The sequence below is a fragment of the Rutilus rutilus genome, assembly GCF_951802725.1.
Source record: "Rutilus rutilus genome assembly, chromosome: 9".
In the NCBI taxonomy this organism is placed as follows: domain Eukaryota; kingdom Metazoa; phylum Chordata; class Actinopteri; order Cypriniformes; family Leuciscidae; genus Rutilus; species Rutilus rutilus.
The window spans coordinates 41713198-41736208 of NC_140223.1; the positions used below are offsets into that span (position 1 = coordinate 41713198).

The following is a 23011-nucleotide window of genomic DNA, read 5'->3' on the forward strand; positions in this document are numbered from 1 at the left end:
CTGTTGAGTGTGTGTATAGTGATGAACCTGTGATGAGAGCGGTCCCGTCATGATTCCAGCGTCCAGCGAGAACGGCTCCCCGATGCGCCTCCACGCTCTTCTCTATGCGGCCCGATTTAGACACCAGGTGGAGTTTACCTGCACAACACAACAGCACACCGTCCAGTGAGAGGAGGACACATCCTCTGATCACACACACACACTCGATGAGTGGAGAAAACCACTGAAGACGGTGACGAAACTCTGCATGATTCACAGCGAGAACAATAACTATAATGATAACTCTATTTGAACACTTCAGCTCTTTGACGTCCGGTGGATTCTGATTGGCTGATCCAATAATATTGTGTCGTTATCATTGCACCTGTGGTGTGGACTTCCCTATTATTCCCACAGAATAATTCATAAACCTTTATAGGTGTAGTTATCATCCTCAGTGTGAACGGGTCTTAAAGTCCCCCTGTAGTCCCTTAAAACTCATCTCTGATCACCAAAATGACATTTGAAAAAGTTTTTTCATGCCTTTAAATATCTTGACTGTAACTCGACACCCTTGCCTCATTTAGTATGCGTGGTTCTATGAATATGCAAATGAGCCCCGCCTCCACTCACTCGCTCAGCTCAGAGATCCACTGGTTGACGATCACACGTTGATCTGATTGGTTACAAGGTAGACGTCAGAAACACCAGCGATTTCAAAGCGTGTGTTTGAGACTGTCTTTGGTTCACTGCAGTTTTAAGGAGGAAATACTCAGCAATGGTGTCGACTTATGAACTTACACATGGTTTGACTTAAAGCACATTAAAAACACCACATAGACACAAACAACATTAAAAGCTGGATTTACACCACAGGGGGACTTTAAAGAAGTAATACATCACTGAATTGAAGGGATGACAGTATAAAGACAGACAGTCTATCACTGCAAGTTGCAAATTCTGAGTATTACCAATGAATGTGAAAGTAAAACAGGGTGAAATATGACCTAGAAATTCAGCCGTAGACTTTTTAATCTTGCATATATTATCATGTAGTGCAAAACTCGCCATACTGTGCGTGCTTGTTTCCTCTGAGCCGATCAGAGCAGCGCTGCAGACACACAGAGACAGATATCGAGGACTCTAGCCAGGCGTATACTTAGTGGCGCTGCGTATTAAAAGAAACCATGAGTGTTCTGTGTAATTTGTGGTCGGCTAAGACTGCAAATCAGCATGTTGCTGCTATATTTAGTGCATGTGAGTGCAGGTTAGAGGTGCACGAAATAAGCATTAAATATTGTGCAAATGAGAAATACAGGTTTTCTCTAACATTTGTCAGCAGCTCTGAACAAAAGCTTTAAAGCCAGTACTTGAACACATGCCATATTCAAGTACCGGAGGCCCGTATTTCACCCCAAAGCACAACACAACCCTTGACAGGTCGTATGTTTAAAGGTGACATATTATGCCCCTTTTCACAAGATGTAATATGAGAATGTGTCTGTGAAATTTCAGCTCAAAATACCCGCCAGATCATTTATTATAGCTTGTCAAATTTGCCCCTTTTTGTGTGTGTCCCTTTAAATGCAAATGAGCTGCTGCTCCGCCTCCGTTCAGAAGAGGGAGGAGCCTTTACATGAGCTTCAGATACTCCGGCAATCACAAGTTTTCATGTGGCCTCTAGAGGCAGCTCTCGCTCTGTATAACACCAGCAGCGTCTTCTCAGCGCTCTCTGTGTAATGGCAGCATAGGCTACTCTTCTCAGCCGCTCCAGCAACGGACTCAACCCGGAAAAACTATCGGTATGGATTTTTGCCGATAACGATAGTTCCACCAATCAACTATCGGTACTGATATATATCGGCAAAACCCATGAATCGGTCGACCTCTAGTGGAGACATTTTAGTCCAGTCATTTTATGAAAAAAGGTTGAACAAATTGCAACAGAAGCAAACTCAACTGATTTTGTATCCTCAATATGTCCTGAGTAAGGGGAAAAAAGTCCCGCAGAATCCCATTAGGGGAAAGTTTAGAAATAGGGTAAAAATTTTAACCTTTCGATGTCACCATGAAAATTACTGAGTTGAATACTTACATCAAGACAAACAAAAAATGTATTACAAGTTTTTTTTAATTATTTGTTAACATGGACAAACGGTGCATAATCTAATTACGTATGTACTAATTTGCATAAATACCACAACAGATCTAAACATTGGGTATAGCCAGGGGAACATGTCTTGATGAATCTTGTTGACACATAACAGTAAAATACTTGATGTTAAGGTCTGAACCCATTTGAGCATTAATACATAGAGGCAGGAAGAAGTACTTTAGAAACCAGCCTTTATTAATTATTATTGCAGAGATGGGGTTTGGGGCTGGGTCTGTGAGACTGTTTCTGGGGGACGAGTCTGAGGGAAGAACAGGAGACAGGGGTAAGGAGAATGCAGAAGACAAAAGGTAAGTAAAATAAAAAGGGAACCCCCAGAAACAGTCCCACAGACCCAAACCCCATCTCTGCAATAATAATGAATAAAGGCTGATCCTCTTCCTGCGTCAGAAGGAGAGCAAAATCTGATCGGCTTATTTTTTGACATGAAGAGAAAAGGCTTACCTAAACACAGTTACGGGTTTTCACTTTTCACGTTTTCTGGGACGGTAGATGCACCCGATTATAGCACTTAAACACGGAGAAACTCAGATTTTCATGCTATGTCCCCTTTACACTTGCACAGCACATGTCACATGTGAGGAGGCGGATCACAGCAGGTTTACCGTCAGTGCTGGTGAGGGCGAAGACCTCGGCCACGGCTTGCTTCTTCCCGCTCAGGGTCTTGGGGAACCAGTGCAGGTCGATGGGATAGATGTGGTCCTGCAGTTTGACGAGCACACTGGTGTCGTTGGAGAGCAGGTTCCAGCGGAGGATCTGGTGGTCGTCACTGCAGGAGTACAGCTCATCCGCCGAGGTCCATCCCACAGCGCTCACCAGCTCCCGGTGTGCTGCGCTGTTAAGGGCTCAAACAGGTGTCCTGTACTCTCACTACACACCTCCTCACAACAGCCTCAGGGATCAAGCATGTTTCAGGGCAGAGATGCCACAGGAAAGCACACCAGAGCACCTATTCTGCTTTTCTCGCATGTTAATCTTCTTTCTAAAGCCCTTTTCAGACGGGATTAGTTTAGCAAAGTCATTTAAAGTAATAATTACCAGAGCTTTTAGTCTTTTAGTCCCGTCTGAATGTGCATCTCAGTGATCATCACGGTCAATCTCAGTGACTTTAACCTTCAGTAAAAAAGGTCCTGACAAATGACCTCAGGTGATACTAATCCCGTGCGAATTGACCATTATTATTACAGACATCCTGTGGTAAAATTACATTACTAATCCCGTCCGAATAGGGCTTTAGTGTGTACTGTTGCTGTTTGAGCCTGAAAAAGCTCCAGTTTTTCTCTATATCAGTGTCAGTGTTTCTGAACTCCTGAAACGCCTCCATTGTAGTCTTGAGTTTCTTCCGGGAACGAACACTCACAATATTCCTCATTATAATAATTAATGCGCAGAATAAAGGGGCGGGGCCTGGTTGAGTGAGTTAGTAGTGTGTTAAACTGGCGGTTATGGTAAGGGGGCGGGACATTTCCCAAACACACTCGAAGCACTCGACCAATCACAACACACTGATCCAGCCGACCAATCAGAGCACAGTGTGCTTTTCAGAAGGAGGGGCTTCATAGAGACAGGAAGTAAACAGAGCGTTACTGACAGACTGGGAAGAGAGGAGCCGCAACAATGGAGAATATGAGGAGAATAATCAACATTCAAGCAGGAAAACCTGTTCTAGTAGAGCCTGAAACTACATTAAGACATAATAGGTCCTCTTTTAAATGGCAAAAACTGCCCATAGTGAACTTCTCTTTTTGATATAAAAATTTTTTTGGACAATTGTTTCAAATGTAGTTCAGCAGAGTTTATTGTGTGGTGATACTGAAGCTTGGCTATGCTGCTGTCGTCACGTCTGCCACGATCACAATTTCATTTGTGCACTATAAAAACAAGTAGCACTCAAACGAACACCTCATTTGTTTTCCCTTCTTCTACCTTGGGATTAAGTGTTTAGGTTTATTTTTATGTATTTTTACTTCAATTAAGGCACTTTTGGTGTCCTGTCCATCATCCACAAGCTTTAGGCTGAATCTTTGACCACTGCTGCAGTTCAACTACATCCAGTAAAACAGCCTCAGAGCCTCATAATGATGACTGTACATGTGTTAAAGATTATTGTTGTACAGCTCATGTTGTGTTTCATCTGACCACAGAACTCTTTACTCACACTGAGTTTAGACTAGAGGATGGGTCACAAAGCATGTTTACAGCACTTAAGTTCAAGTTGTTATATGTATATTTTTGGTCACATTTCCAGGAGACCCCTAATAAATTCATGAAAGAACCAAAATTGCTACGTATTAGTGACCCAGACGTAACTTACAGTGTGTGTTCCAAACATCACCATCTCACAGCAATCACTGACAGAAATCAGTGTAAACTCTAGACAGACACGATACACAACGAGTTCTTTACATTATGCATTATTACTTTATGTGAACAGTACATGTAAAGGATATGTTTGGGTTCCTTCAGGAGAGATGTTTTCAAACGCATCCTTCAGCGTCTCTCGGGTGCTTTAAATGCGATATAGTTCCCTGTTTATAAGAAGAAACGATGAAAACCCGCTCAAATGTGACATGTATCTTGAGGAGAGTAGCGGTAAGGAAACATGCTTGTTTACCTGACGGAAGGCGCCGTTGCCACGGAAACGCGTTCGCCACTGCCGTGCTAGCGAGCTACTTCTTCTGAATAAAATAGCTTTAGAAACATTAAATGATCTTGAGGCTGTCTATGTTGAGGGAGAGCACTTCTGAGTAAACACTAGTCGTATACATAATTTCCCAGTCGTCTTCTTTTTTGTTATGTTACGGGTTGTTTTCCCTGCAGTATACTAGGAAGTGAACAGGCGTTAAAACAACGCTGCCCCACATCTCGCGAGACTTACCTCCTCCAAACCTACTGCCTCAGTTCTCGCGAGACGTAGCGGTGCATACTATTAAATAATTTGTGTTTAATTAATCATTCGTAGTTTTTTATTCTCAGTATTTTGGGGGGGGGGACAAATTTCATGTATTTATGTAAGATGTGCTAAATTATTTATTGATTAAAGAAAAATCTGTGTGTTTTTATTTATTTTTCTTTAACGCTATGGCCTCCTTTTTTTTCTTTAGAAACTTAAATAATACTGTTTTTAAATAAATCGCCATTGATTCGTCTTTTGTACATGCTCAGTGTGCTTGTTGTCGCTAAAACAAAACAAACAACTGCCCGGTCACGTGACGAGTAGTGTTCCCATGAAGCACCGCGCGGGTCACAACGGACTCGGGTTCGTCACACTCAGTTTACGCGCCATTTACGAGTGAGATTTCAGCAGTCAGGGAAGTGGACGAGCGCAGACTTTCCCTCGGTTTACTCTCTGAACACTCAATACATGTGAATCCGTGTCCGAGGAACTCGACGAGCGTGAGGGAATCAGCCGAGCCAGACTGAGGTAACGGAACGTTAAATGGTGACTTTAATGCGGAGCGTCAAATGAAGCGTCAGATCGCGTGAACGCGCTCGCGAATAAACTGGCCGATTAACAGTCACGGTTTGGCTTCATGAATGTGGATATATTATCTAGTTTTACTCGATCTTACAAAACTGGCTTCTCGATTGCAGCATATTCATGTTTAGCTTCAACATTAAGTGATAAGTATCCCGAAACAAGAGTTTGACTGCAGACAGTGAGCTCATTATTCACAAGACTGTACCTAACACACACATTTAGTCTTGCTCGATTTATAAACCCACTTTCAGCTGTTTTCCTGCACACAGTTAACGCTAATTTATCTCAAGGATGAAGTTGTGGAAAGCTGTCAGCGCGCGTGACGTGTTCAGTGTTGTCATGCGTGTATGCGCTCGTCATCAGGTTTACCTCTCAAACACGACACTAGTGTGAAAGCAGCCCGCGCGCTTGGGCTGTAGTGTTGTCGTTTCTCACACACACACACACACACACACACACACACACACACAGTTTCTCGAGCGATGCAGCTACAGTATTGGGTCGGGTTTGACACGGTGAGCTCGTGTATTGTCATCTCAGATCATGTTACTGTTACTGTTTTGCTGAGAAGTGTGAACAAAGACGGGCACGCGCTCTCGTCCGCGCGCTTGAGCCGGTGTTCAACTGTGGTTTTCTTCTTCTTCAGGTGCCGTGAATCATGCCTGCGAAAACCAGCAAGAGCTCGACGGCCGCCCGGAGAGCGGCGGAGGCGCGGGACGCGTCTGATGATGATGATGCCGTGAAGAGCGTCACTCCACCGGGTCGCGCGCACGGTAACGGTAAGACCAGCCGCGCACGAGCGCAGAAAGTTCCTTCGGGCGCGCGCGCTTCAGCTCGTGTTTATTTCTCATCTTTGTCCAGTGAAGTCAGCTAGCTTTACTGCTAATGTTCACATATGATGTGTTCTTATAAGTGGGTAATACGTTTTCGATGCAGTCATGGCTGTAAGAATGCTACAACATCTGGACATGTACAGCTGTAGTGTGACTGTGACCGCTATAAGTTCATACACTTGGGGAGAAAAGAAAAGCTACATAGTGGTTTATAATTTTAATCTCATTCAAAGTGTTGCTCTCAAATCATTCCTCGTAGCTTTAACTAAAAAAACGAGAAATTGAAAATAGTCACTGATGACTGTACTTTATATACCAAATATAATGCTGAAAGTAATACTGAATGAAACTATTATGTTAAATGTGGTCTGAAAAACTGAGAGTTTTGGAAATTTAATTCTGGAAAAGTATGACATTTGTTAATCTGAAAGAGAAAATAAAAACTGTGAATCATTTAAAAAAAGAAAGAAATGAATAACAGAAAGTGTATAAGTTAAAGGTGCATTGTGTAAAGCAGGGCACGCATGATCAGCCGGTGCAGGGGCCGAAACCCCACTGAGTCCCGTGTGGACCCTCGAGTGTGAGTGTGTTCCTCCTCTGACTGAGGTTGTGTGTTGTTCAGCTGCAGAAGTGTGTGTGGACGAGCCGGTGGAGGACCAGCGCAGTCTGCAGGAGATCCTGGAGAGCGTGCCCCCCCCGCCGCCCCCCGCCATGAGCTCCGAGCCCGGGGCCCCGCGCCTCATGATCACACACATCGTCAACAGGAACTTCAAGTCCTACGCCGGGGAGCAGATCCTGGGCCCCTTCCACAAGGTACCGACCCAGATCAGGGCTCGTCATCTCCTCCTACACCTGCTGTCCATCAGGGCACGGTGTAAAGGGGGTCGCACACCGCACGAGAAGCGTCTTTAATACTCCAACACACTATTCTCTATGAGTGTACACACTTGAGTTGCCCTAGACATATAGAGTAAATAAGTTATACGGTTGAGGAGCGATGATTGATTTTCCAGCGCTGTTGTCTCACCACTGAACCGTTCTCTCACCAGCGCTTCTCCTGTATCATCGGGCCGAACGGCAGCGGCAAGTCCAACGTGATCGACTCCATGCTGTTTGTGTTCGGGTACCGGGCCCAGAAGATCCGCTCGAAGAAGCTGTCGGTGCTGATCCACAGCTCAGACGAGCACCCGGACCTGCAGAGCTGCACTGTGGAGGTGCACTTCCAGAAGATCACCGACAAGGTCAGACACTACACACTGCTGGACGACACACCCGTCTCCAGACGCCATACTGTCACGATACGTGGTGCCGATACGTTTTTTTTTTTTTTTTACGTATTGCGATTCGATAATGCAATTTTTTTAACACTAGACGATGGGGGAAAGTTAAATCATACACTTATACAGACTGAACATGATGTATAAGAGGAGTCATATTTACTAAAACAATTCATCACATCTTTCTGAGTTTTATTTCAGAATAATCATACAATCCTGCATTCTCTTTAATAAATGATTCAATAACAATTTTAGCAGTCACTTGTCGCCACCTAGTGGTGAAACAATGTAATCGATAAATGTGTTATTTTAAGCACCAAGTTTCTATCAAAAGCTGATTTACTCTATTTTGATCGCTATTGTAGACATCACCAGTGTTTATATTTGAACCTTAAACTTTTATCCCAGTACTTCTATGATCATTTGAACTATTGTTTCACAGAAATAATGACACTATGAGGTTGAAAAGACTGTGAAGCTGTTTCATGACGAATCGCGATATGATTTTGTCAAAGTTTAATAGACAGACGAAACGGAAGAAGATCGTGTGTGTTTGAATGGAGATCAGTGTTTTAGAGATGAATGGTGCAGCTCTAGTGTCTTCTCTCTCAGTATCTGAGCAGTGCGAGGGCTTTCAGTGCGTTCAGTCTCACGACTCTTCCACGCGCACACTTGAGAGGGATGTTACGTAACTCAACACTCATAGATAACGACACATTTCATCCTCTGTTGGAACAAAAGTGGCCAACTTCTGTCAACCTCGTCTATAAGCAAGGACAAAAGTAAAGCAATTTAATGTGAATTAATATCGATTCTGGAATAAAAAAATCGATTTTTGAATCGAAAAAAAAAAGAAAAGAGAAAATTTGCGATAGCTCGGTGAATTGGTTTTTCTTTCTTTTTTTCTCCCAGCCCTACTACACACACACCTGGGCCGCTTCGTTCAGGCCTGCAGATCTCAGTTATTATATTAGCAATCGAATATTCCATTCAGCAATCCGATCCAAGTGAACAACAGCCTTTTCAATTACTTAAAATACAGATATTTAATGACAAGTAAGGAATAACAAGGAACACAACGGCTGATGTTAGTTGTTACACTGCGACATGATCAAATCCTTCTTTAATATAACAACATTTAATTCAAATTCTTAACCTTTAATATTTGGTCACTTCTGTAGGATAGAAATGACCAGCTGCTGTAATTTGCTGAACAGGAACATGATCACATCAGAACATCAAACTCAGAGCGAGAGGTTACACTTTATATTGACATCGCCATGAACAACGTCACATATTTAGAAACATATTTATGTGTTCTCGTGTGTTGGCGTAGATTTACAGTGACGTTACAAATCTTGTGCTGCGTTCCCAGATGAACGTTATACACACACTCACAGCATGACAAACCCGAGACACTGATGACAGTGACACTGAAACACACACACACACCGTGTCCGACTTTCTGCGTTCCCGAACGCACGTTATTGGAAAGCTGAACACACAGCGCATGCAGAGACTGAGTGTGTGTGAGCAGTGTTTACTGTGAGGGACTTTTATCATGTAATCTGCATGTAAGTAAAGTGTATATATTCTGACTGTAAGTGGTGTTTAATATAGCGTGTAGAGAACGCTGTAATAATGCGGCTCGTGTGTTCTCGTCTGTTGAACGCGCCGCTTCCGGTGTTTTGCCGGTTACTCCACACGGGGAAACTGCAATCGAGGATTTTTTTAAAGGGCACCTATTATGCAAAATTCACTTCTACATGGTGTTTGAACATAAATGTGTGTTGGCAGTGTGTGTGCACAACCACCCTATAATAATATTTGACATCTTTTGAAAAGGGGCATAATAGGTGCCCTCTAAATTCCAGGACTCGACTCTAATCGAGGGCTCGCTGTCGTGACCGCCCTAGTGTCGCCAAAAAAGCCTTGCTTATGAAGATCAAAGACAAAAGGCATATCCTCCGATGTTCTCCGTCTCCACAGTGCGCTCAGGACTGAAAGTGTTTGTGGTCTTGTGTGTTCAGGAAGGAGACGACTACGATGTCATCCCCAACAGCTCCTTCTATGTGTCCAGAACCGCTGGGAAAGACAACTCCTCCGCCTACCACATCAGCGGCAAGAAGGCCACCTTCAAAGATGTGGGTGTGTTACTGCGCAGCCACGGCATCGACCTGGACCACAACCGCTTCCTCATCCTGCAGGTAATACACACGCATCTGATCTTTCACGCGCATCTGACACCCGGTCACTGTGTGCTGCACACGTGTAAACACACACACACACACACAACATCCGAGATCCATCTGATCTGAGCCACTTCCAAATGAGGTTTTAAATCCGATACACATCCGATATCTGGACATCGCCCTCCGTCTAAACCGTAGACTGTAAAAAAAATGGACGTAGTGTCCGTGACGTCACCCGTAGGTTTCTGAAGACCGTTTCTGAAGCCTAAAGTGGGCGTGGCCGACCGTCGCCATCTTGGCAGCGCGTCACTCCCGAATTTATTTATTTTTACAGTCAGACAATGAGCTGAGGTGACGTGGCGGCTAACAGACAGCAGACAAACGGCTAATGATGACTAATGACCACAGCAGCGGGAATCCACCTGTCACTCAAAAGTGGACACCCTTAATTATGCAGAACTTTAAGGCTTAATATAATTTAAACGGATGAGTTATAAAATTCACCCCCCTCATAGTTGTCATGAAATTAGACCAAAGCCACTTTTTGCTCCAGGCTGTGAACGTGTTTCTCTGCTGTAAAGTTGGGCATTTCAGCATGCGGGAGATGCAGATTTGACTCGCTTCTGCAGCCAGCCTCAAGCGGCCAGTGGATGAGCTGCTGTTTAATTCACTTCCGTGTTGGTTTCAGGAGAGAGACAGGGAGGTTGCTGCTTGGTATAAACACACATATCAGATTCCACCTTGAGTTCAAGCCACCTTGAGTTCAAGCCACCACAAGTTGAGGATGACACATTTATTCAATATCTTTTTAATGTTGTATTATGAGGCGTGCCTGTGTGCGCTCGCTCACAGCTTTTTACCCAGGTGGGAACTTTCACCAACAATGAGGTGATAACTTTGCTGAACCCAGCTGTAGATAAACAAAAAAAATGTCCGGACTATACATTTATATTAGACTGTATATCTGTTCCATCAGATTTTGCGCTGCAAAGCATTCATGAGTTACGACAGCTGTTATGCTGTCCATGCTGGCAAATAATCATGACCACCCGACATGAACTATATAAATCATTTTTACAGCACGGCCATTCAAAACCAGGGTCTACCATGTGCATATAGTAAAATCATTTTGGGCGGGAATTAATGTGTAAACAGATATCGGATGTAAACCAAAAAATCAGATCTGGTCATAAGATGAGATCTGTGCATTAAGACTTGCAGTGTAAACGAGAGTCTGGTGACCCGCCTCACGCTCGCATCATGCTGTTGGCCTCTTGTGTTTTCTGGAGAGTCACGAACACACTAAACTCAACCTTGGACTGCTACAGCAGCGCATCATGGTTTTCAACACGAGAGACGGTGCAAACCATCATCTGCTGCTCTAGAGTTTTAAGGGCCTCTCATACGCTATAAGCCTGACCATTTAGAAAACGTGGGCTGTCCAAAAAGGTCAGAGGTCAACACCTGTCCACTCTTCCTTCCTCGCTCTAGCAGCACGTAAATATTGGTGTGTTACAGTCAAGGCCAACCCCAATATTGTGTGTGCTGCTTCAGTGAGGCCGGAGCGAGCCTCCTCTCACTCCTTCACTTCATCCTTCACCTTGAGTTGTGCTGGCCATCGTGTCCTCCAGGGCCAAAGCTATCACCCCTGCTAACTCACACTTGTGTGTTCAACTACATCACAACCCCTTCACTCTGTTCTGTGTGACTGATCAGCCACAGTAAAAGTGTCTCGCATGTACACGCGTTCCCATCAGAGCGCCGCCTTATACCCCTGACATGCTGTTTCCCAGAAGTGAAGTGTGATCGGTGTGTTGGGTCATGTAAACCCTGAGTATAGTTTTGTAGCTTGCCGATGGGATTTGCTGTTTAGCTAAGTGGGAACGCTCACATTATAAGCTGCAAGTCGTTTAATTATTTAGTTTTAATTCAGTATTATTAAAGATAATGTTAATTCAATGTAACCAAACATGCATTTAGGATGCTCTGATCAGGATCTTGACTGCTGATTTGTGTTCTGATCGAACGATCCCGATATTCAAGCTTTACACGAGCTCTCTGTTTGAGCACTGAGTCTCTGGCTGCGCATGGACCTTGTGTATGGACTTCAGTGGTAGGGTGTGACGGTGTCAGTTTTTTAATGGACCAACTACCGGCAGTGGTTGGGGGGGGGTTGAAATAATAATAAATAAATTAAAAGTTTATTTGAGCAAAAAAGTGTTTATTTGAGCAATTGCCGTCAAAGAAACAACACAGTAAAGCATTGAAATAAATATCAGTAAATAATGGAAACTTAAATAATATAATAATTAAATCAATAAAAAAAAAAAAACTTTTTTAAAATATTTGTTTTAATCACCCGCGCGTGTGAAACGCCCTTTACAAATAAACTTGACGCGCCTTGTGTCTAATAACAAACACAAACTGTGTTAAAAAGAATTTGACGTACATGTAAAAATGTAGGCTATCTGTCCTACAGCGTTTTTCTACTTTACCACAGTAATGAATACGAATATAATAGGCCTAATTAAAAGCTAACCAAGGAATAAACGTTTATAATCCACTGCGAAAATGGGTGAGACGCGAGTGAAGATTTAGGAAAAGAAACAAGAGATTCCATGCAGGGATGAGTCACGATTTTTGAATATTCGATTAGTTGATTTAATTATAGCATATCTAAAAGGGTTGTGCGATTATTCTCTAAAATAAAATCTCCATGTTCTGGTGCTGATGCGGTGGTGATGCGTTCATGTAACCGGAGGGTGACGCTGCCAATAACACACATAACAGCTGTCACAAAGAACCGGCAAAAGTAATGAGTATGAATGTGTCAAATATAGCAAGGAGACATTTTAATTGTTTATTAATAAACTAGTGTTTTCTGTGTCAGTGTCGGCTGCAAAGATGAAGTTGGCGATGCTGACTCGTCATCTTCGCAGTGAACGTGCCTATAGAGAGAGATGCACACTTCATACGGATAAGCGGAGTAGGCTAGTCGGTTTCTCTTTGTTTTGAAAATTGTTTAAAAGTAGATAATTCAAGCTTTCTATATGGAATAATTAATGGAATATTGTTAAATTCGCTGATGACCAGATCGCAAACCAGAATTCAAAGCCGACAAAGCTTAAATTTATGGGCTCACGCACAACTCTCTCAATCCCAATGTTTTCATGGCTGCGATGTGACATTTATTTGCTAACCTATTATTTCTTTTGTAAACAAAGCTGTGTGCTTCACTCATGTCATGATATTCACGTAAAAGCTGTGTGCTTCACTCATGTCATGATATTCACGTAAAACAGCATTCACATACAAAGAAGTTGTTTAGACGGACCACCACCGGTGCTACTCAGCCATAGCGGTGGTGCGGTCGTCAAGTTTACCGGCACAGCCCTAATCAGTGGACTGTCAAATAACATCTCACGCACTGTCCAGAACAGACAAATGAAGTATCGTCTGTGTTTAAAGCCTTGACTTGTTTGATTTGAAGGCGTGTGGATTAATAGTCAATTGCGGTGTCCAAATGGTTGGTGAGCGGTTAAAAGAAAGCAACATTTTACATCCCGAGTGTTTTTGCATTACTTCCTCTTTGCATTTGCATGTTAAATGCGGAGTGGTCCCGTCCACTGAACAGAAGAGCAGAGTCCCCAGAGGTCGACACACAAACGCAGTGATGTTTAACTCAGCCCTGATTGGATCTGTGTGTAGATACGAGGTGCATGAGTGTGTGGTGTTGTTGTCAGGGTGAGGTGGAGCAGATTGCCATGATGAAGCCCAAGGGACAGACGGAGCACGACGAAGGCATGCTGGAGTACCTGGAGGACATCATCGGCTCCTGCCGGCTCAAAGAGCCCATCCACGTCTTGTGCCGGCGGGTCGAGCTACTCAACGAGCAGCGAGGAGAGAAGGTACGATGATAATCAGCACGTGTCGTTTTTTTCCCTTCTTCAACTTACTGTGGCTTTATGGACAAAATTATGGTTCCTCTGAATGGAGGAAAAAACATCACCTCTAGCAGATATATTTTTGAGCTGTATATCTCAGTTTATTTAAGCAGAAGCTCGTGTCATTGGTGAAGTGTGTCAGTATCTGTGTGTGTGCAGCTGAATCGAGTGAAGCTGGTGGAGAAGGAGAAGAGCGCTCTGGAGGGAGAGAAGAATAAAGCTGTGGAGTTCCTCACTTTAGAGAATGACATCTTTAAGAAGAGGAACCTCCTCTGTCAGTTCTATGTGTAAGAGACATTCACACCCCTGAACACCACCAACTCTGATTTGTTGTTGTCAATTACCTGTCATTTCATTTAATTACCTACTCAAATGTTTTATTGCTGTTTGAGCTGCATGTGCTGAAGCTAAATATGATCACGATCAAATATATGATCAACGCGCACTTTATACCGCGTTAATTCTTAACCAAACGCATCCTATATGTGATATATATATATATATATATATATATACATGGCCCGCAATAGTCTAATCTTGCCTCCACAGTTTCATAATGAACCGAAAATACATGAAAACTTCCTGTAATAACCTAAAAGGTCTCTAACGTTGTTTTGCACTATTGCTTTGGCAAAGTATCTGTCAAACAAACTAAAATCGATTTGTACCCTTATCAATTATGTAAATGCATAGTCTGTTTGCTCTGCGTGTTTCAGAGTGAAGTGCCCACTTTGCTCATGGTTCGGTGTTTTCTGCATCTCAGAACAGCTCAGTTCACAGTGAATGAATGCAGTGAACTCCATCTCTGCATGTGCTGTGAGTTTAGCATGCATTTGGAAACGCAACGGCTACCAGTTACGCTTTTTTCACATTTTATTCATTTCTAACGTGATTACAGCATTTCACTGTATGGGCCCTATTTTAACGATCTGAAACGCAAGTATCAAACACGAAATGCAAGTAACTTTGTGGGCAAATCTAAAATGTGTTGGTCTGAAGTAGCTTCATTACTCATAGGTGTGGTTTGGGCGTAACGTGAAATAAACCAATCAGAGCGACATCTCACATTCCCTTTAAGAGCAGGCGCGCTTGTTCCATGGCGGATTGCTATTATAACGGCGGATTTGCCAGGAGCGGTTCACAGCCGAGGAGACCGACGTTCTCGTCAGGGCCATAAAGGAGAGAGAAGTGACATTGGGGATGGAGAAACACACCCAGATTAGCTTCGGTTAAACAGGCGTATAATCATTTGGGTAAATGTGTAAGCTAGATTTATGCCTATTTTTCACATCTTCATGGACACCACAATGATTTCCCTCGTGTGGAATATTTTTCCTTGTAATAATGTATGGTTTGCAAATATGAGAACTACTGCGTCTGTGTGTAGATGAGAGAAGCAAAGTGTATGTGTGTTGTGCACACGCTACATTGATAATGGCCAAGTATGCGCCCTTAAAATAGCATATGTTACCAGGTTTTTCCTGGTCAGTGGCGGAATTGTTTTCCGAAACTGCAAAATAGCACCAGGGAACGTTTGCGCCGGAACACGCCTCCGGGAGCGCAAGTTCATTCCCTAATTTACTGACGTGCGTCTGTGGAGGGAAAAGTCCGCTGTGCACGGGTGCAAAATAGGAATGATACATGCGTCGGTGTACAAAGTCAATTGCGCTGGGTGCGAGATAGGGCCTCATGTGTACTGAGACTCGTTTGTAAACCTGCTTTCACAGAACCGGTAGTTTTCCTCAAAAATAAAACTGCAGTTTCTGTCACAATAAAAGCTCAAGGGTTTATCTCTTGCAAGTGTAGAAATTAGGACATAAGTATTGTAATTTCCCTACTGTAGCATATAGTAAACTAATATACTTATATTATTCAGTGTGAAGGTAATGTAGACTGAGACACTATATCAACTAAAAAGAGTGTTGAGTCCCCTTTAAAGGTTCAAGTCCATTCACTGGCTTTTTTCCTTTAGTTTGCACACTGAACATGGGTTGGAGCTCTTCAAGATTGATGAATTAAACTTGAAAATGTAAACATTTCTTCCAGGGTAGCATGACCCACTGTCCACCTCCCAACAGTCTCACACACTCCTGTGGGAAGCACTGCTCAGTGATTGTGAAGTAGCTCCTCTATAATGGTATTGTGGTGGTGTTAGCCGTGTTGGGGTTTGGTCATTCAGAGCGGCGTTTGTGTTTCCACAGGCATGATCTGCAGAAGCGTGCGTCAGCGAAAGAAGCGGAGAAACAGCAGATTCAGGAGGACACCAAGGAGCTGAGTGACAAAAGCAGCCAGCTGACACAAGAAGTGAAGACCAAGAATGAGGAGCTGAAGGCTGTGGAGAAGTGAGAAGTGTTTACACCCCCCTGAAACCTGTTGATAATTCATCTTTTAGCATGTGCACCATTACTGGTGCCAGCCACTGCTCAGATGTCAGGCTCACAACACTCTACAATCTGAGTAAATCACTCGCATACGCAGCCAAATCCTCACTCTGGCCGACTAAATAATGTCTATCATTAGCCATTGGCTAATAAATTCAGCTCATCAATCCTTGTATACTGTTATTAGTAGTAGTATTAATATCTTTTAATAAGTACTATAAATTAGTTTTTTACAGAAACACTGAATGACCAACCTTAAGCACCACCATATATATCTCATTAATGTAGTTTTAACTAAACTTAGGACTGGTGGTATAAATGGTGGTGGTGCTTAAGATATTGTTGGTAACCAAAGAAATGTACGAGCCAATGGCGATTCTATTCCCAAGGTGTGCGTAGAGCTCATGTTGTGTTTCCTCTGAAGGAAATTGACCAAGCTGACCAAGTTCATAGAGAGTCAGAAGGAGAAATTCACCCAGCTGGACCTGCAGGACGTGGAGGTGCGCGAGAAGCTCAAACACACCAAGAGCAAAACCAAGAAGCTGCAGAAACAGCTTCAGAAAGACAAGGAGAAGGTGAGCTCCCTGATCCTGCAGAGCGACACACACACGCCTGTCCTCAGCACGTACAGCTGTAGCTGCGGCTCGGTGGTTCATGACTGCAGGTCTCGCTCAGAATCTGCTTTTTATGCAGATCCAATTGGAATCCAGTCAGATTTAGATAGTGTGAACGGTTAAAAATCACATCTTACAAATCCGTTTCAGGCTACATTCATATGTGGTTTGAAATCCTATTTAAAGACCCACTCCGATGAAAATCATGTTTTTCTAGGTGTTAACATGTTCTTGTGGCATTTTTCTGATGTTAGAGGACATATCTTGAGAAAAATAAGCTCAAAGTTGTATTTCTGAGTATTTCTGCATTCAAATGGCTGTGAATCAGTAGCAGGCGCTAAAATGCCAGCTAAAATAGACTGGAGTTGTGACGTAGTAACTCCACTGGGTGGGGCCACAAGCTCATACTCCCCTCCGCCCCCGCCCGCTCAGGTTCTGAGGAGGAGTAGAGAAGACGATGGCGGATCAACACCTATGTGCGGTAGCGGGTTGCAATACTAACTGTACGTTCACACCGCCGCCGACTTGAGCGGCAAAGAAGCTCTGGCCGCCCTGTCAAGGACGCTTGTCTAAAAGTACGAGGAAGCTTGTTGACGCTTTGGCCGCTCTGAAGTAGCAGCATTCTATGTTCGATCATGGGAGAAGAGAAGTGCCACACCATGAAAAGTAAACAGAATAAACAAGCAATACATTGACACTAGAAACCTTTTATAATGACAGCATTTGTATAACCGTTTTGGTCACACTTTTATTTATTATTATTAGTGAGTGCGCGCACGCGCGGCCGGGTCTCTCTCTCTGCAATTAATCCGATAATGATAGGAAACCCAGCAACGGCTATGATCAGCTTCTCCTCCGTTTTCTCGGAAGCTCAAGTCGGCGCCGGCGGGTGTGAACATACAGAGGAGAGGAGGGGGAGGGTCGTCTCCGTGCCAACGGCTCCGCCCACAACGCAGAGGCGAATTGCTAATGAGCTACTGCCGCTCTGCTGAAGCGAAGTCCCAGAAAACGGCACAGGTTTTGTGATTTTGGCTAAAAACGGCATAATCATCATTTAAAGACCACTGAGAATGTTTAAAAATAGCTCGAAATATGATCGGAGTGGGACTTTAAATTTCCTGAAATCCATCTCAATCTGACCGCTCTGATGGGATTTCGCAGGGTTTATGTGACTTTCTCACGCACGCAAAATGTAAACGTCAGGCGTTGTTATAGGAAACATGTCGAAAGTCTCTGCCGAAATAATGCTGTGTTGTTGAAAAGTGCCGGACGAGCAGACGCAACGCAACGTCATTACCATAGAACCCAATGCAGATGTTCCTGAAAACAAAAGAGCGGCATGGACACGCACATCGGATCTGAACAGCTGTGACACACGCTGTGGACAACGTCAGTAATTCTAGATCAGATTCCAGTCGTGTACTCGGATATTGCTGAGCGTGTCTGGTGTGGTGTTGTGTGCAGCGTGAGGAGCTGAGGAGTGTTCCTGCCAGCAGCGAGAGCATCATCACCGAGGCGTCTGTGCAGAAGCAGCAGCTGGAGGAGCAGAAGCTGCAGGAGGAGCACAAGCTGGCGCTGGTGATGGAGAGCCTGAAGGAGGAGACCAGCGGCCTACAGGACGACAAACAGGTACGCCAGCACCACACCGCTACACATCTATGATGCAGTTAGCGTTAGCGGCAGACGTGTGCAGTGGTGCTGAGTGAGAGCGGTATGTGAGCGGTGTCCGTAGTTTCAGTTTCATTTAAAGGTGAAGAATGCAATAAGGTTCATTAGAAATTAACTAACATATGAGCGATATATTTGTCACAGTATAATGTTAACTAATGAACCTTATTGTAAAGTGTTACTGTGTTTTTTCTGTTCGAACACAATCTCCAAACCCAGTTCATTGTCCATCGACTACTATTAATATGCCATTCATGGGTTTATCTCCTTCAAAAGTGTAAACATTGACCCTCACAGACACCATCTAAACGTTGAGAGAGTGGTCTGCTCAGATCTCTTGCAGCTCAACCAATAGCGTGAGTTTGGGGCGTGGCTAGGGTTGGGGATCGTTTAAATTAACAATTTCGAATTTGATTCTAATCGATTCCTCATTTCGATTCCAATAAGGTAAAAAAACAGCTTTAGATATTCACTTTTAGTCTTATTGCAAAACATTTAATTGAAGCTGAAATCATGAACAAGTCAACATGCTGAAGAACTCTTACACAAGGAACGTTTGCCTGTGGTTTAAACATACCATAGAAAAATAACTAGGCTCACTAATATACATTACAAGCATTATTAAAGACTATAGACACTCGTAATTAAAAAAGAACAAATAAAAAAATGAGCAGTCGCAAAACAAATAGATGCAACTAAACAAAGATATGATTGTATAGTGTTTTAGATATTCAGGTGTTCAGAAACTAATGAAATGTAAAAGAACACTGCAGTTAATAAATAAAATATACTTTACAAATACAGTTACAAAAGTTATTCAGTCAAGAGCGAGATTCTCTGTCTCCTGTTGTTTGAGTGTTATAGAGACGCAGCAGGAATATTAGTGCTGTCACTTTAAGAGCCGCTCAGTACAGTGACTCACGCCTGCAGCGCAGAAAACAATTCAGTGGTTTACCATCACAGTCACTGTGGCTTCCTGACTCCTACTGGCAGGTTTAATGTCACAGTTAAAGTATCTTTCCTTTTTTCTTTTTAAATCATTTCGAATATCAATATTTAACGTTTTGTTTAAAACATCATAACATTATTCCTGCATCTGTAACTGCAGGTTTAACTCATTTGAGCTGCATTAAACTGTGCAAACGCCACTTCAGATGCAGCTTCTGTTTCCACTGCAAAGATGAATTTTGTTGATACTGATTTCATTTGACTGGTAACAGCCCTATTGTGTCTTGTTATTCTAATTTAATTTGATTTAAATGTAAGAATTTGACAAAGTCATTTGAAAAATGGCCTTTAAAAAGGTAAAAATGCCTAGCCTGACGTCGTCATACTCAATTCTAGTCAGAATGTGAGTCTGATACTTCTCCATTGAGCTTTGATTATGGGGCGTGTTTCAACCGAACCAGGAAAAAAAATTCCTCTGCACTCAATTGGATAGACCTACAACCAATCAGAGCAACGGAGTAAGTGACGTATGTTTTTCATTCATGTTTCCGATCGCGGTTCTCTGTTCCTCTTTTAAAATTAATGCGCTGTCGATATCTTCTATAACAGACGCGATGGCGGAATCTACACATGATGTTTTATAAACAAATTTCAGGAGGAGCACATTCAAATAATCAATCCAATCAACCGTCTATCAGCATGAGAGGAAAGCATATATTTATTCACTCGGTCAACTCACCTAACATGACAGTTTTCAGCATCCCTGCACTCACTCTTGGCTTGTTCTTCCACAGCCAGGAATACGGGGGGAGTACTTTGGGTTCGGGCTGAATACCGAGCCCGAAGCCTCTCCTCGGACAGCACGCCAAATATGCATTTATTCTATCTGACTTATTTGTAAGCGTGAACTCGTGAAATCTCAATTCTTCAGCGGCAGTCATTTGAATTCAACCCAAGCGCTCGTTGATGACGTGGATGATGACGTTACCGTTGCTTATCTGTCCATCATCGTATAAAGCCCGCCCTGACAATTTGATTGGTCCGAACAATTTTTGTTCGGGCATAATAGCTCCTCAACGGAGCGAGTCCAGACCGAACTTCCCGACCAAAAAATATTGTGGGCGGGGTTCGGGCTGGCACCCAGGCTAAAAAATGCCCACAAAAAGGGGTCAAATTATATTTAAACTCATTGTAAAAGATGATTTCTGTCACTGCTGTGAACTGACCAGCACAGAGAATATGAAGAAACATTAGGAGGCTGTCCACGACAGTCCTTAATCAATCTGTTTGAGATCGAATTAACGCTAGACGTTTGCTATAAATTAAGCACATCTGAGGACTATTTCTCATCTTTCTCAGTTATTCTGCTTCATTTCCAGATTCAGTCATAGGCTCGTTCTTACACACTAGAGCTCGTTCACACGTGCACTCTTCAAAAACTACGCTTTAAATCTCTTGACAAACTAAAAGACGTAAATTACATTGTTTGCTAAATAAAAGACACAGGTTGTACTGAATGTCAGCTGCTTATTTGGCTCAAGATAAGGATTTAAAGATAAGTCCACATGTCATGCCTCAATGTTTGCTGTGTGTGTGTGTGGTGTCCCTGCAGAAGAAGGAGCAGGAGCTGCTGGAGCTCAGCAAGGCGGTGAACGAGACGCGCTCCCGGATGGACGTGGCCCAGTCTGAGCTGGACATCTACCTGAGTCAGCACAACAGCGCAGTGAGCCAGCTCAGCCAGGCCCAGAATGCCCTGCAGGAGGCCGTGACCACGCTGAGAGAGAGGAGAGCCGCCATCAAGGACCTGCACATCAAGATCCCCCCGTGTGAGGAGCAGCTCAAGAAGGTGACGCTCGGTTTGAAAGAGCTCTTGTAAAAAGGGTCGAGTGACTTGTAGTGTTGCACGATGTACCGGTACTAGTAAGGTATCGCGATACCCTGCTATTAATAACGGTATGAAATTAAATGTTATTAGTACCGGTACTTTAAGAGTGACAGCACTCTAAATAATAAGAGCAGGATTTCAGGAAGAGCAGGTGTGTGTGCAGAGCTCTGCTTCAGTGTTTACATTCACTGAACAACAGAAGCAGAACAGTGAAATATAGACGCGCATCAATATACGCGCAAACAATATTAAATTACTTGAAATAAGATTGGACATCCCAACCTGTTCAGAATTGTGAAAGGTTAGCGAATGTTAACATGATTGATGATAATGTCCATGTTGCAAACATCTCTGTAAGGACGTACACACTGGCATGTGATTATTATTATTTTGTTTAATAAAAGGGAGGGAATGGTCAAAAAGCAGGGCAGGAGCATGCTGGTCAAGTGAGGTTTTAGATTTGTAAAATTAATTTATAAAACAATTGTTTTCAATTACTTAAACTTTTAGTTTTTTCCCCGTGGCATCGATTCAGTATCGGTATCGAGGTAATTTTTATCTGGTATCGTATCGGAGTCATAATTTTGGTATTGTGACAACACTAGTGACTTGTAAGTATTTTGTGACCAACCCTAGGAAAGCTGATGAGACGGCTGCAGAAAAGCTGATGGATCTACGTGGCTTTGGTTGTAAACTGAAGCTGTGTGTGTGTGTGTGTGTGTGTGTGTGTGTTTCAGGACGAGCAGGAGCTGGAGCAGATCTCTGAGCAGGACCGGCAGAAGCGAGCGCAGGTTGGGGACCTGAGACAGAAGGTGTCTGAAGCCAAGAGCTCTCTGTCCAGCAACCGCAGCCGCAGCAAAGTCCTGGACGCCCTCATGCAGCAGAAGCACTCGGGCAAGATCACGGGCATCCTGGGACGGCTGGTACGTGCACTCGCGTTCACCTCAGCCAACCAGGGCTCGAAATTAACTTTCACTCGCCGGCCAATTTGGCTACTAAAGAAACTACTTCTAGCCAAAGAAAAAGAAGAAATTAACCACATATACCACATATATATATACAGTACCAGTCAAAAGTTTGGAAACACTACTATTTTTAATGCTTTTGCAAGAAGTCTCTTATGCTCATCAAGCCTGCAGTAAAAAAAAAAAAAAAAACAGTAATATTATGAAATATTATTACAATTTAAAATAATGTTTCTCTTTTTTAATATACTTTAAAATGTAATTTATTTTTGTGATGCAAAGCTGAATTTTCATCAGCAAGTACTCCAGTCTTTGGTGTCTTATGATCCTTCAGAAATCATTCTAATATGATGATTTGATACTCAGTTATTATCAATGATGGAAACAGTTGTGCTGTTTAATATATTTTTTTGGAATACTTTTTTCAGGATTCATTGATGAGTAAAACGTTAACAGCATTTATTCATAAAAACAGCATTTATTCAAAATAAAAACATTTCTAACAATATAAATCGTTATCATCACCTTTTATCAATTTAACGCATTCTTGTTGAATTAAAGTACTAATTTCTTTAAAAAAAAAATAGTTATTGTTCCCAAACTTTTGAACGGTAGTGTATATTGTTACAAAAGATTTCTATTCTAAATAAATAGTTCTTTTTAACTTTTTA

The 23011-nt window shown here is 42.8% G+C and overlaps 2 protein-coding genes across 3 annotated transcripts in view; one reads left to right on the forward strand and one right to left on the reverse strand.

Moving 5' to 3' along the window:
* ift80 (intraflagellar transport 80 homolog (Chlamydomonas)) overlaps positions 1 to 5022 on the reverse strand; it is a 45503-nt gene extending 40481 nt beyond the window's left edge. The window contains exons 1-4 of the mRNA XM_084419009.1: positions 4767 to 5022; positions 4602 to 4680; positions 2758 to 2978; positions 28 to 138 (exon numbers count right to left, since the gene is read on the reverse strand). Coding sequence (XP_084275135.1) covers positions 28 to 138; positions 2758 to 2978; positions 4602 to 4639 — 370 coding nt within the window. The 5' untranslated portion in view covers positions 4640 to 4680; positions 4767 to 5022. The remainder of the gene's footprint in view (positions 1 to 27; positions 139 to 2757; positions 2979 to 4601; positions 4681 to 4766) is intronic.
* A 387-nt stretch (positions 5023 to 5409) lies between these two features.
* Positions 5410 to 23011, forward strand: part of smc4 (structural maintenance of chromosomes 4) — a 33283-nt gene continuing 15681 nt past the window's right edge. The window contains exons 1-12 of one of the 2 annotated variants that reach the window (XM_084419007.1): positions 5410 to 5576; positions 6280 to 6412; positions 7089 to 7279; positions 7516 to 7707; positions 9774 to 9950; positions 13679 to 13843; positions 14039 to 14166; positions 16081 to 16221; positions 16685 to 16835; positions 18339 to 18503; positions 21103 to 21336; positions 22113 to 22298. In XM_084419007.1, the coding sequence (XP_084275133.1) occupies positions 6292 to 6412; positions 7089 to 7279; positions 7516 to 7707; positions 9774 to 9950; positions 13679 to 13843; positions 14039 to 14166; positions 16081 to 16221; positions 16685 to 16835; positions 18339 to 18503; positions 21103 to 21336; positions 22113 to 22298 (1851 nt within the window). In that variant the 5' untranslated portion in view covers positions 5410 to 5576; positions 6280 to 6291. The remainder of the gene's footprint in view (positions 5577 to 6279; positions 6413 to 7088; positions 7280 to 7515; positions 7708 to 9773; positions 9951 to 13678; positions 13844 to 14038; positions 14167 to 16080; positions 16222 to 16684; positions 16836 to 18338; positions 18504 to 21102; positions 21337 to 22112; positions 22299 to 23011) is intronic. The other variant, XM_084419008.1, reaches the window with a different exon arrangement.